Raw genomic sequence first — 13,528 nt, 5'->3', positions numbered from 1 at the left:
AGACAACCTTTAAACGCAGTTTGATTGTGAAATAGAATACTTGCTTTGAGTGTTCTTATGTGTGTGGCCTGTTGCAGTTTCTCAGTCTCTTTAAGGCAGTGAAGCTCGGATGGAGTTCTTGGAGGAGTTTTCCGGGCGCGATTGCTGGGCGTGTCTGTCGGGCAGGTTTGCCCGTCTCTCCTTGCTCGCTCTCGTGCTCAATCGTTCATCTCTTCAGAGTGGCGGAAAAGTGCCATCTCTTCATCCCATCTCTCAAGTTGGAAGCGCGGAAGCGCGGGTCTCTCTTTGGCGGAAGGTGCTCGCAAAGAGTCATTGTGGGTCTAAATTTTATAGATGAGATAGGCTGAGATTATTCAATGAGGAGATGAGTGAGTTACAAGACTCCCTTTGTTCTTATTGAAAGCCCCAACTTCCTCGTGACTCAAACTAAAATGGGTGATGTATTAGGAGCCCATTTTTCTTTCTTTTCCCGGAAAGTGTATAGTTTCATATTGATGCCATTTGTGGCATATTTAAATACAGAATTCGTTGGCGTCGGGCATTCGCGATTTCAGTGATACCATGCATGACAGTATTGACATTCAAGAATGCAGAGATACAGAATTTACAGTTACTAGCCTACAGAATTTGATTTTACATGCAGTAAACATCCAAGTTACTTCAAAACATAATATAAAGACATTACATCAATAAAAAATAATATATTTGGTACATTGAAGAGGTAATTTAATCTAAATGTCCATATATTGCTGATCTGTGTGTTCTCAGAGCAGTTTCTCTGTGTATGTGTGTGAGTATGGGTCAGAGGTCGAACGCAGGGGGGTTGTTCGGGTGACGTGTATGCTGCAGCCCAAAAGGCCTGAGGTGTCCAGGACTTCAACACACAAAATCCTTTCTTTGGGGATTATAATGTGGCGCCTCATCAGTTAATTAGTAGTATAGTTGCAATACAAGGGACTTTAGGGTGTACATCATCCCAGGATACGTGATTATCTGTGCTCTGGTCTTCCAGTCATATGGTTAATTATTAACTCACTACCATCTCCCATTGTCACTACATCCACACAGCGGGACGGGGTGCGATATGCAAAGCACGCACGCCAATGTTCATTGGCCCGTTTTCTATATCTCGAAGCTAATACGGGCTCCCAGAAGTGATCCCAATTCGTCGGTCACGACGTACGTCGTAGTGACCGACTGAAAGGGAACTAGACGCACAATAGTGGCAGCAAATTTAATGCTGCGAGTATCGTCTAGCAACTCTCAATACAGTTCTGAGCTGTAAAAACCAAACTCTGGTCAGGCCAATCACATCGTGATTCGTAGTCACATCTAGAGTCGTGGGTGGGGCTTAACATAGTGACGGCAGATGCCAATGTCCATTGGCTTGTTTTTAATCACTCAAAGTATATTGGTCTCTGAAAACAGATCCTAATTCATACGTCGAACATGATTGACTGAACTAACTTTACCGCACTCCCAGTGCCTGCTAGGGGTTGTGAGCATTTGCGTTGTGTTATGGCTTGATTTCATTGCATTGTGACTTGATTACATTGTGTTGTGGCTTTTTTGTTGTGTTGTGAACTTATATTTGCTTTTTAAATTTCATTGTGTTGTGCACTACTTGAATATGGTGTTACATTTTTTATATGTGTATAAGGAGTTAAATGGCCAGGCCCCACAATATTTTACAAATCTCCTTCACTACCAGAAGACGTTTTGTCTTTATTTACATTTGGATCAATGAAGTTTTATTAATTTAAGTGTATTCTTGTCAGTGTGTTATACATTTTATTGTTTTATTCTGTCATAATTTACAGCACATTGGTCAGCACTGCCTTTTTGTAAAATGTGCTTTAGAAATAAATGTTTCTCTGATTGGCTTGTTTCGGTTCTTGTTCTAAAATGTGCATGCAGTGGCGGTTATGACTGAGCAGCTACTTTTATTTTTCTATCCTTCCAAGTGAATATGCTGTAACTGACATGAATTAGTGCTGCCCTCTGATATTTGGTAGAGTATAAAAAAGCAGTTGAATTGTATGTTTCGATCTCATCCATCTGCGTTCATCTGTGTTGAGTATACTAATAAAGCTGTGCAGACATGACTGTTAATAATGGCAGGGCCTATAATACCCGGACCTTAAGCATGTGGGTTAAAAATGTATAACAGATTAAAAGCCAATTTACAATAAGACACAACTGACATGTGGTTACCTGGCACATAAACTTCACAGGATCTGCAGCCTGCTGCAGGGATTGGGCAATATCTCCCATGATGGTGTAGTATTTTAAACTGGCATTTCCTTTAAACAAGCCTTTACTGTAAAGTGTCACAATCACCTTTCCAGCAGTAAAATCTGAAAAACAAAAGATTATATTAACACCAGAATAATATGAATAATATGAATACTATATATCAGAGGTGTCCAATCCTACTCCTGGAGGTCTATACAGAGGGGGGGGGAGCATTTAGTCAACCACCAATTGTGCAAGTTCTTCCACTTAAAAAGATAAGAGACGCCTGTAATTTTCATCATAGGTACACTAAAACTATGAGAGACAGATTAAAAAAAATCCTGGATTTCTGGCTCTCACAGACCTGTAATTTCTTCTTTAAAAGGCTTCTCTGCCCTCCACTCATTAGCTGTATTAATGTAGTATCAGTATAAAATACACCTGTCCCCAACCTCAAACAGTCAGACTCCAATCTCCACTATGACCGAGATTAAAGAGCTGTCAAATGACACCAGAAACAAAATTGTAGACCTGCACCAGGCTGGGAAGACTGGATCTGCAATAGGTAAGCAGCTTGGTTTGAATAAATCAACTGTGGGAGCAATTATTAGAAAATGGAAGACATACAAGACCATTGATAATCTCCCTTTGATCTGGGGCTTCACACAAGGTCTCACCCCGTGGGGTCAAAATGATCACAAGAACAGTGAGCAAAAATCCCAGAACCACATGGGGGGACCAAGTGACTAACCTGCAGAGAGCTGGGAACAAAACGTAACAAAGGCTACCATCAGTAACACACTACGCTGGCAAATGATTCAAATCCTGCAGTGCCAGACATGTCCCCCTGCTTAAGCCAATACATGTCCGGGCCCGTCTTAAGTTTGCTAGAGAGCATTTGGATGATCTAGAAAAGGATTGGGAGAATGTCATAAGGTCAGATGAAACCAAAATATACATTTTTGGTAAAAACTCAACTTATCGTGTTTGGAGGAGAATAAATCCTGGGTTGCACTATACCTACTGTGAAGCATGAGGGTGGAAACAGTATGCTTTGGCGTTGTTTTTTTCTGCAAAGGGACCAGGACGACCGTGTAAAGGAAAGAATGAATGGGCCATGTATCGTGAGTTTTAGGGTAAAAACCTCCTTCCATCACGAAGGCCACTGAAGATAAAACGTGGCTGGGTCTTTCAGCATGACAATGATCCCAAACACACCAGCCAGGCAATGAAGGAGTGGCTTTGTAAGAAGCATTGCAAGGTCCTGGAGTGGTCTAGCCATTCTTCAGATCTTAACCCCATAGACAATCTTTAGAGAGAGTTCCAATTCTGTATTGTCCATCGATAGCACCAAAACATCACTGCTCTAGAGTAGATCTGCATGGAGGAATGGGCCAAGCTACCAGCAACAGTGTGTAAAAACTTTGTGGAGACGTTTGACCTCTGTCACTGCCAACAAAGGGGGTATAACAAAGTATTGAGATGAACTTTTGTTATTGCCCAAATACTTGGAATCCACCAGAATTTGAAAATAAAATTGTTAAACAATTTTTTTAAGTGTAAAAATATATATGAATACATATATCTATTCCTTATTTAATATCCAAGAAAAGTAATTCATTTGTGACCAGATATTCTACAAGTGTTCAACTCTCATTGCATGGATTCACATGTTATTAAATTATTATTATTAATTCATAAATTCCGATTCCGGTCGCTGCTCCTGTGGCAGACCTCGCTATCCCCTGTATTTCTATGCTCAAAATTTGCTATTTTTTAGACGCTACAATGGACATTAATAAGTGCTTATTGTCGCTGCTCTGTTTTTACCTACTGCAGTCTTTGGATAATTGTGAGTGCTCGGCTTTGGGATTTTGTTACTCAATTGCGGAACTAAGAGAGATTGGAGCTTCCCTGGAAACACGGAAGAGTACAATGGGCACCTTGACAGATTTCCGAGAGATCCCGAAAGAGATAAGAAGGTGCAGAAGTGGTAAATCTGGGGGAGTTTTAAAGAGGCTTAAATCACGGAAATGACGGCCGTATATTACGTCTTTGAACATGGGCAATGTACCGTAGCTCGGGAACAAAATGGATGAACTGAGAGCAAATGTTATGTTTTTGCATGAATTCAAATCCATAAGTTTGATGGCAATTACTAAAACATGGCTTGCGGGATATCATACTGATGAACTAGTTGAGATCAATGGATTTAAAGTTTTTCGGGAGGACAGAACAGCGGATTCGGGAAAGCAAGGAGGGGGAGGACTTATGGTTTACATTAATGAGGATTATTGCCACCCAAACAATACGTCTATCAAATCACATACATACTCTCCAAATGCCGAAATACTGACTGTCAACATACACCCATATTACATCCCTTGTGAATTTTCACACGTGGTCCTGGTGGCGGTGTATGTGCCACACACGAATGCTTCTAAGGAAGCGGCCGAGGAAATACAGGAGGCCGTGCACAGGATCGAATCAGCATCCCCGGATGCATTTGTGATGATAACTGGGGACTTCAATCATTGCGCAGTAAAGACCAGTGGGTCATATTATTATCAACACGTTAAATACAACACCAGGTGGGGGAATCAATCCTCGACTACTGTTACACCAAAGTCAAGGATGCATATGTGTCCCGAAAGTTGCCAAGTTTAGGCAAAGCCGACCATAACCTGGTGCTGCTATGCCCCAAATACATCCCGCTGGTACAGAGACAGAAGAGGATCACAGTGAATAAGATGACTGATTATGCGATCGAGAGATTGCAGGATGTATTTAAAAGAACAGATTGGGCTGTTTTTGAGAATACTGAAAGGGACATTAATAAATTTACTGAGTCTGTTTGCGGATACTTAAATTTTTGCAATGATGTGGTTGTCCCACAGAAAAGGGTCAAGCTGTATGCAAATTGCAAACCCTGGATGAATGATGAGATTAGAAGGATAATAAGGAAAAGAGAAAAGTTTTTGCTAGGGGGGACAAAGAGTCATCAAAATTGGCCCAAAAAGAACTTAGAAAGGAAATAAATAAGGAGAAATATAGGTATAAATATAAATGGAAGTAGAAAACCAATTTAAAGAGAATGACATGAAGAAGGTATGGAAGGTATGAAGCTAATGAGTGGATATGTAGGCAAAGGGAAGCCTGAAAGGTACCAACTAAACAGGTCTATGGAATATGCAAATTAGTTAAATAGCTTTTATAATAGATTTAATAAAATTGACTTTTCTAATGAAATAACTAGTCTTAGAGACCAGTTAATCAACACCCCAGAAGGAGAATATACCCTTCAAACTTATGAGCATGAGGTGTATAATATGTTTAGAAAGTTGAAGGCCACCAAAGCGGCAGGTCCTGATGGGCTTACACCTTAAGTACTGAAAGCTGAAAAGCTGTGCTTTTCAGATAGCCAGTATCTTCTCTACGTTGTTTAATTATTGTTTTTCTGCTAATGTTTTGCCTGATTTATGGAAGGAATCCTGTATCATACTGGTACCCAAAAAGAAAGCAGTGGAGTGTATGAATGACCTGAGACCGGTGGGCCTCACCTTGGTTGCCATGAAAGTGTGTGAAAAAATAGTTTTAAATAACTTAAAGCCATATGTGGAGAAATATCTTGATCCTTGCCAGTTTGCATACCATAAAGAAAGGGGGGCAGAAGATGCTATTGTTTTTGAACTGGACCATATTTATACACACCTGGACACTTGTGGGCGTTGCGTTAAAATTTTATATACCACATATAATGGTTGAAAAGCTCATAAATATATAGGTTCCAGGGTTTTTTTGAACAGAACCCAATCTGTCGAGTTGAACTCAAGCATACAGTCAGGAAAAATCACCACAAATACAGGTTCTTCCCAAGGAACAGTTCTATCACCATTCTTATTTACTATTTAGACGGCAGATTATCGTCCACAGCATCCAAGTTGCCAAGTAGTGAAATTTTCTGATGACACCTGTCTACTAGGTCTAATTGAACAGGATAATGACAGCCACTACAGAAAAGAGATAAAGGCTTTTGTTGCGTTTTGTGACAGTCACTTTCTGGAGCTCAATGTCAAGAAAACAAAATATTTAGTGATTGACTTTAGAAGAAATGAGAGAGAACATGTGGCAGTGGAAATTAAAGGGGCAACTGTAGAAAGACTGAATACATATACTTAGGGGTTGTTTTTAATGATAAGTTGACAAGGACTGGTCATATTTCATCACTGCTGGACAAATTAAGTCCACACTTGTATTGTATGAGGAAGTTGCAGTCTTTTAATGTTAATTCTGATGTAATGAAAATGTTTATTATGTCTGTCATATGTAGTGTGTGGAGCTACTGTGTTGTGGGATGGGGTGGAAATGCAGGGCTTCCTGAAAAGGATATGATTGATAAACTGAACAAAAAGGCAGGAAAAATGGCTGGGCTGACGATTACAATTGATAGCATATTCTATGAATGCCTAGATAAAATGGCAACTAAAATTATACAGGACTCTTGTCATCCTCTCTATGCTTGTTTTGACACCATGGTTACGAAGCACAGTGGCTTCTAAGACCCACTAAATGATATGCTCTCTCTTTCATACCACAAGCAGTTAGACAGCACAATGAGCACTATAAATGTACATTTAACTATGTACTACGTTTAACTATATAAAAGTACATTAGAACTTTTTAGCTATATGTGTGTGTATTTAATGTTAACATATTATTATTTTGTAGTGTGTAAGTGAGTATGATAGTGGGCGTAAGCACTGTAATTTCCATTTTTATGGATGAAATAAATTTGACTTTGACTTTGACTTTGTTAATTCGCGGATGTGCAATATTTGTCTGAAACTTCACATTTTTGATACGGGCATGTGACTGTGTTTTGCACCATTTCCACTGCAGCAAAAATGTGTATGAGTTTCTTCATGTGTGATTCGTAGAATACGATATGTGCACCTGCAGTGAAGAATGTTTAAAGGTGTGAGTGTTGTGTTGGGTTTGTAGGAAAAAATTTTTCCCAACCTTTTGCCTACTGCGACCCACTTTTTTTATAATTTTTTTAATATTTTGTATATATAAATAACATACATTTTAGACCTAGGCTAGTTCATACAGCTGTTCATGGTTTGTTCATGTTAGTTCACAGTGCATAAACTAATCAGTGCATATGATATCCAGACGCTGTGGAATTGGGGAAAGGGCCACTCGTAGTGTTGCACTCAAACTAGCTGTTTTCAGTCTATTCCTGCTTTTTGTTCCCTTTCAGTCGGTCACGTTTGACGTACAACGGACTTAGACCGACGAATTGGGATCACTTCTGGGAGCCCCTATCAGCTTCGAGATATAGAAAATGGGCCAATGAACATCAGGCCGCTCAGGCCGCTGCCAAACCAGGTGGCAAGCCCCGTTGTAAGAGACCCTGAGACGGGCCACCAGAGATCCTGCTCGACAGGAAGTGGCAGCAGCACCACTTCCTCCCCCCGGAGGAGGACCGGGGGGCTCCTTTGTGACAATTACATCTGTACTGTATAAAACTTCACAAAAAGAGCATTTTTCAAAATCTCTGGGTGCCAAAACAGCACACTTGGCGGTGTTCGAGGCTTTCATGCCTTGTCACCCTCAGGCACCTCTCCAATTGACAGCAGGGGGCGTCCCCACTAGTGCCGTTAGTCCCGCTGGTGCAGTCGCTGGGGGCCTGACTAGCGCTCCCCAACCCATCCCACTGGCTCATGCGCACCATCAGATTTGGCTATGCGATTCAGTTTGCCCGGCGTCCCTCCAAGCTCAGGGGGCGTTCACTTCACTTCTGTGTTGAAGAAGCGCGCCCTGGTGCTTCAGGCAGGGATCGCAGTCCTCTACTGGCGAAGGACGCGACCGAGCTGGTCCCTCCAGCTGATATAAAGACCGGCTTTTACAGCCTGTACTTCATTGTATCCAAGAAAAGCAGCGGGTCACGGCCATTCTTGGACCTGCAGTTCTCGAATCGGTCCCTTCACAGGCTACCGTTCAGAACGTTAATGCAGAAACGCATCCTCAGATGCATCCGTCCCCAAAATTGGTCTGCAGAGATCGACCTGAAGGACACATACTTTCATATCTCGATTCTCCTGCGACACAGACCGTTTCTACGCTCTGTGTTCGACGAACGAGCATATTAGTACGAGGTCCCACCCTTCGGGCTTATGGTGCTCGAGCACCTCAGCCATTGGGGGCTTCAGGTCAACTGGAAGAAGAGCAAACCCTGCCCGATGCAGAGGTTCCCTTTTCTCAGTATGGAGCTAGATTCGGTCGCCCTGACAGCGCGCCTCACCGAGGAGCGCGTCCAGTCGGTGTTGAACTGCTTGAATTCGTTCAAATGCAGGACAGCGGTCCCACTGAAACAATTTCAGAGGCTCCTGGGGCATATGGCATCTGGAGCGGCGGTCATGCCGCTCAGGGTGCTCCATATGAGACTACTTCAATGCTGGCTACACGGCCAAGTCCCGAGGTGGGCGTGGCACAGCGGATCCCTCCGTGTCTTAGTTACACCGAGGTGCCACCAAACCTTCAGCCCGTGGTCGGACCCTGTGTTTCTACGGGCGGGAGTGCCCCTAGAACAGGTATCCGGGTAACCAATTGTCTCCACGGATGCCTCATCCACCGCCTGGGGTGCCACGTACAACGGGCTTGCGGTTTCAGGTCTGCAAACGGGCCTCAACTGCAATGGCACATCAACTGCCTAGAGTTGTTAGCAGTTCGTCTTACCCTGAGCCGCGTCAAGATGCCGCTCCAGAGCAAGCATGTTCTGGTCCATACGGACAGCACTGCGGTTGTAGCGTACATCAACAAACAGGGTGGTCTACGCTCCCGTCGCATGTCGCAACTCGCCCGCCACCTCCTGTTACGGAGTCTGAAGTATCTGAGGTCACTTTGTGCCACTCACATTCCGGGCCGGCTCAATCGTGCGGCCGACGAGCCCCCACGGCAGCCAGTGCTTCCGGGAGAGTGGAGACTCTCTGACTTGGGATCTCTTCGGGGCCGCACAGGTAGACATGTTTGCCGCCCCGGACATGGCCCATTGCCAGTTGCTTTATTCCCTGACCGAGGGGACCCTCGGCACGGATGCGCTGGCAAACCGTTGGCCCCGGGGCCTACGCAAATATGTGTTTTCCCCAGTGAGCCTTCTTGCACAGACTCTGTGCAAGGTCAGGGAGGACAAGGAGCAGGTCCTGTTGGTGGCGCCATACTGGTGCTCGGAACTAGTACTCCTTGCGACAGCACCTCCTTGGCCCATTCCTCTGAGGAAGGACCTCCTGACTCAGGGACGGGGCACCCTCTGGCACCCGCGTCCAGACCTGTGGAAACTCCATGTCTGGTCCCTGGATGGGACACGGAGGTTCTAGGTGGTCTGCCACAGGTTCGTCAGGTTCCAGAGGGGCGCGAGGAGATTAAATCTGCCTCGCACCCCCTCTATACCTTCTTGGGACCTGTCTCTGGTGCTCAGTGCACTTCAGAGACCTCCTTTTGAGCCTTTGCAGTCAGTGGAGTTAAACATTCTGCCTCTAAAGACAGTACTCCTGACTGCATTGGCCTCTATCAAGAGGGTAGGGGACCTGCAGGCATTTTCGGTCGACGAATCGTGCCTGGAATTCGGGCCGGACTACTCTCACGTAATCCTGAGACCCCGGCCTGGATACGTGCCCAAGGTTCCCACCACTCCCTTCCGGGACCAGGTGGTGAACCTGCAAGCACTGCCTTTTGAGGAGGCAGACCCAGCCCTGGCTTTTCTCTGTCTTGTCCGAGCACTTCGGACGTATGTGGACAGAACGCAAAGTTTAAGGAACTCAGAGCAGCTCTTCGTCTGTTACGGAGGACAGGAGAAGGTAAAGGCTGTCTCCAAGCAGAGGATGGCCCACTGGATAGTGGATGCCATTGTCTTGGCTTATGAGTCCCAAGACGTGCCCTTCCCGCTCGGGATTAGAGCCCACTCCACCAGGGGTCTAGCCTCTTCCTGGGCGCTGGCTCGTGGCACCTCGCTGACAGTTATTTGTAGAGCTGCGGGCTGGGCGACACCCAACACGTTTGCTAGATTTTATAGCCTACATGTAGAACCGATATCTTCCCGAGTACTCACTTGTCATAGTCGGTAGCACCGAAGTGCCCGTTCTAGTGTCGGCTTGCTGCGCCACTCCCTTCCTCATGGAACGGATCCGTACGCTTATATGCTCCAGTCGATTTCCCCAGAATGGCGAACCCTGTCGAGTCCTCCGCAACCCGCAGCAGGTCTAACACTTATATGCAGTGTGGAACTTGTGTTAGGCTGGGTTCCATATGTAGTGACCCCCATGATGGTCCCATATGTGTATTCTCAATGGTACGGCCCCCTACGGCGAGGCCGTGTCTTTCCCTTGGCGAGTTCTGGATATTCGTGTCTGGTTTGAATCCAGAAGGAATTCAGGTCTCAAGCTAACAGGCCATGGCTGCGTACATTATAGGTCTGGCATCTCGAGCTTGCTGTCGTTACCAAGCAATGGGGTAAAACGTTTGCGTAAAGAGAGTAGGACCTTGTCCAATAAGAGACGTTTGCGACAGTTTAGAATCAGTGTTAGAAAGTTACGGCAATAATGATTCAACATACGAAATTCTAAAATGGGAGAACGCATGGAAAGTCTCGCGACCCCCTATAAAATTATCTAAAATTATCACGACCCACTGGTTAAGAAACACTGCTCTACAGCTTCAAATTTTACTCTCACACGTGTTTAGTTGTTTTGCACCAAAAATACCTTCATTGTTGTTAGGTTGTTATGGAAACAAACAAGGCAGCAAGGCAAACAGATGCTGTGTTCAAAATCCACAAAATCCAAAATCCAAAATCTATACCCTCCACTATTCCTTGCATTACTCCACTATAGTCCACTAGAAGGAGTGAATGAAAATGAAACAATTTCTGCTTGCTGTTTAGTAATTATTTGAAACATAGCAAACTGGCAGCTCCAATAGTAGGCCAAAGATTTATCTTGAACTCTACCATGGAAACTAGCATGTATAAACCATAATTAAACAATTTAATAATTAATTTACACCAGAATGATATTACACTGGACCAGTGCGGTTTGAAAAATGGCTGAATGGAGGATTCAGCTGCGGTCAATATTTTCTGGTGAGAGGTGGGAATTTATTCAGTGCAAGGCTATCACAGTGCATTATGGGTAGCTGTTAAGTGTATATAAGTTGTACACTTGTTATTGCGGTGCATTGTGGGATTGAATGAGTTCCCTCAATAACGTCCACAATAATTTCGGACACACCTACAAATGACCTGTCCCTTCAAACAGTGCCCTATAGGGAGCGATTCTGGACACAGCCTAGGACAGGAACTAAACAAAGTTAAACTTTCTCGTGTCCAATCAACTGTGTTACCTTTGTCAACTATATTTCCATGTGGTCAACTTTGTTACTGCTGAGTTTTAAATTTTTTAAATACCCAGTTGCCTACTGTACAACATGTTTAGTGTTTTGAGATCATCAGGTTTGTCCATTAAGCTATTTTTCTTCCAAATAAGCATATAAATTGCTGTTTTTTTATTTGACTTGTTTGAGAAAATGTTAGTACTATTTAACTGCTTTTGTGAAAATAGAGAGGTATTATACTATTAAATATTTTTTCCATAAAGTGTTAAGGATTAAAACATTTTGTAAGTGTATACATATTATACTATACATATATTATTTTACAATATTTTGTTGCAATATTGTCCTGTTTAACACTGAAGCTGCTTTGAAACAATCATCATTGTAAAAGCGCTATATAAATAAAGTTGCTTGCTTGATTGATTAATTGATACATAATCTGTCAGGCAGGTGACTATTTAAATTGTAGGTATTATCCAAGCTATAAACAAATACTTATTTTGTCAGTTACATATTTGACTGGAATATAGTATCTAACATTTTTTGGTGGAAAAGAAATCCACAACCAATTAACCCTGAGTTTGGCTAATAAAATAAGTACTTGATTTTAAGGGTTTTATGTACAGTCCTGTTTGTGTTTTGGGGAAAAAAATAAAATTTATTTTCTTCACATTGTCAACTTCCAAATCCACCCCTAATTATAGAATGACCCTCCAATTCACTGTAATGGCATGGAAAAGAATGAGAACAAGAAATTCATACAGGTTTGGAATGACATTATGGTGAGTAAGGGGTTAACAATACTATCAGTTTTCATTTTGTGGCATCTATACCTTTAAAATGCCAAGTCAAATCAAATGTATTTGTAGTGCTTTTCACAATACTCCTTGTTTCAAAAAAGCTTTATAGAAAATCATAATATTAATATTTATAATATCTTAATATTGTCATGCAGCATAGTCACATTTAGCAGATTAGAGCTGCAACCATACTATTTTCTAAACCCTTTAATTCATTCAAAAAAAAAAAAAAATAGGCTATCTTACCAGGTGCAGTGACACTCAGTGTGCTCTCATTCCAATTCACAGGCTTTACTCTCACTTGTTTCTTGTTCCCACTGAACTCCACCTCTGCATCTTTGCCAGCCATGATCTCCTGCAGAAGAATGAATATCTTCCCTGGATTCTGTTAAAACGCACAACATGGCAATATTCATTATAACCTACACAATTTGAAGAGCTCTAGCTCAGTTATATGGCAGTGTTAAGCATTCACAAACAGAGTGCTTGCAGAATTCAGGCCCAGCTGTATGAACCTGCTTTAGTGACAATTTAAAAGCACATACTCTATCTGTCCTTGACTGATAGACTGGCTATGAATGATTTGTAAGGTACATAATAGAAGCATTTCTGGAACATCGCAACCAAACAATTTTTGAGTGTTCAGGATTGATATGTACACAATACTGCTAGTGCAGTTTTAGTATGGTTGCCTAAATTATTAAAAATAAATGCTTAAATAGTTTATAATAAAATATTATATTTGATCATCAGTCAACATATTTTTAATGAAACTTGAGAGATTAGAAAACGTTCAAGCTTCAAAAAGTGCATGCGGACATTGTAAAGTCACTCACGTGTTTCTTTGACACACATATAGCAGTGTCCAAAAATGCTTATTTCCATATTATATAGTAGGCAAAAAACTGTGAGAATATTATTATGTCCGAATTCAAAGTGTTCATAAAACAGGTGAAAAGTACCCTGATGACATCCAATGAGATTCTGAAGTGCTCATTTGACAGATACATTACTATCCCATGAGGCAATGGGATAGGATTTGTTAATGGAGGTGAAGTGATGCAACAGATGCTGCAGGTCAGTTAAAACACTTTGTTATGGTC

General features: G+C 42.5%; 1 protein-coding gene across 6 annotated transcripts in view; it reads right to left on the bottom strand.

Moving 5' to 3' along the window:
- LOC137061404 (B-cell scaffold protein with ankyrin repeats-like) overlaps window positions 1–13,528 on the bottom strand; it is a 145,747-nt gene that overhangs the window by 93,590 nt on the left and 38,629 nt on the right. For 5 of the 6 annotated variants that reach the window (XM_067432466.1, XM_067432465.1, XM_067432464.1 and 2 more), the window contains 2 exons: window positions 12,672–12,810; window positions 2,215–2,357 (listed from right to left, as the gene is read on the bottom strand). In XM_067432466.1, the coding sequence (XP_067288567.1) occupies window positions 2,215–2,357; window positions 12,672–12,810 (282 nt within the window). The remainder of the gene's footprint in view (window positions 1–2,214; window positions 2,358–12,671; window positions 12,811–13,528) is intronic. The other variant, XM_067432501.1, reaches the window with a different exon arrangement.

The sequence above is a fragment of the Pseudorasbora parva genome, chromosome 1, assembly GCF_024679245.1.
Source record: "Pseudorasbora parva isolate DD20220531a chromosome 1, ASM2467924v1, whole genome shotgun sequence".
In the NCBI taxonomy this organism is placed as follows: domain Eukaryota; kingdom Metazoa; phylum Chordata; class Actinopteri; order Cypriniformes; family Gobionidae; genus Pseudorasbora; species Pseudorasbora parva.
This window is presented reverse-complemented; position numbering and strand designations above follow the sequence as displayed.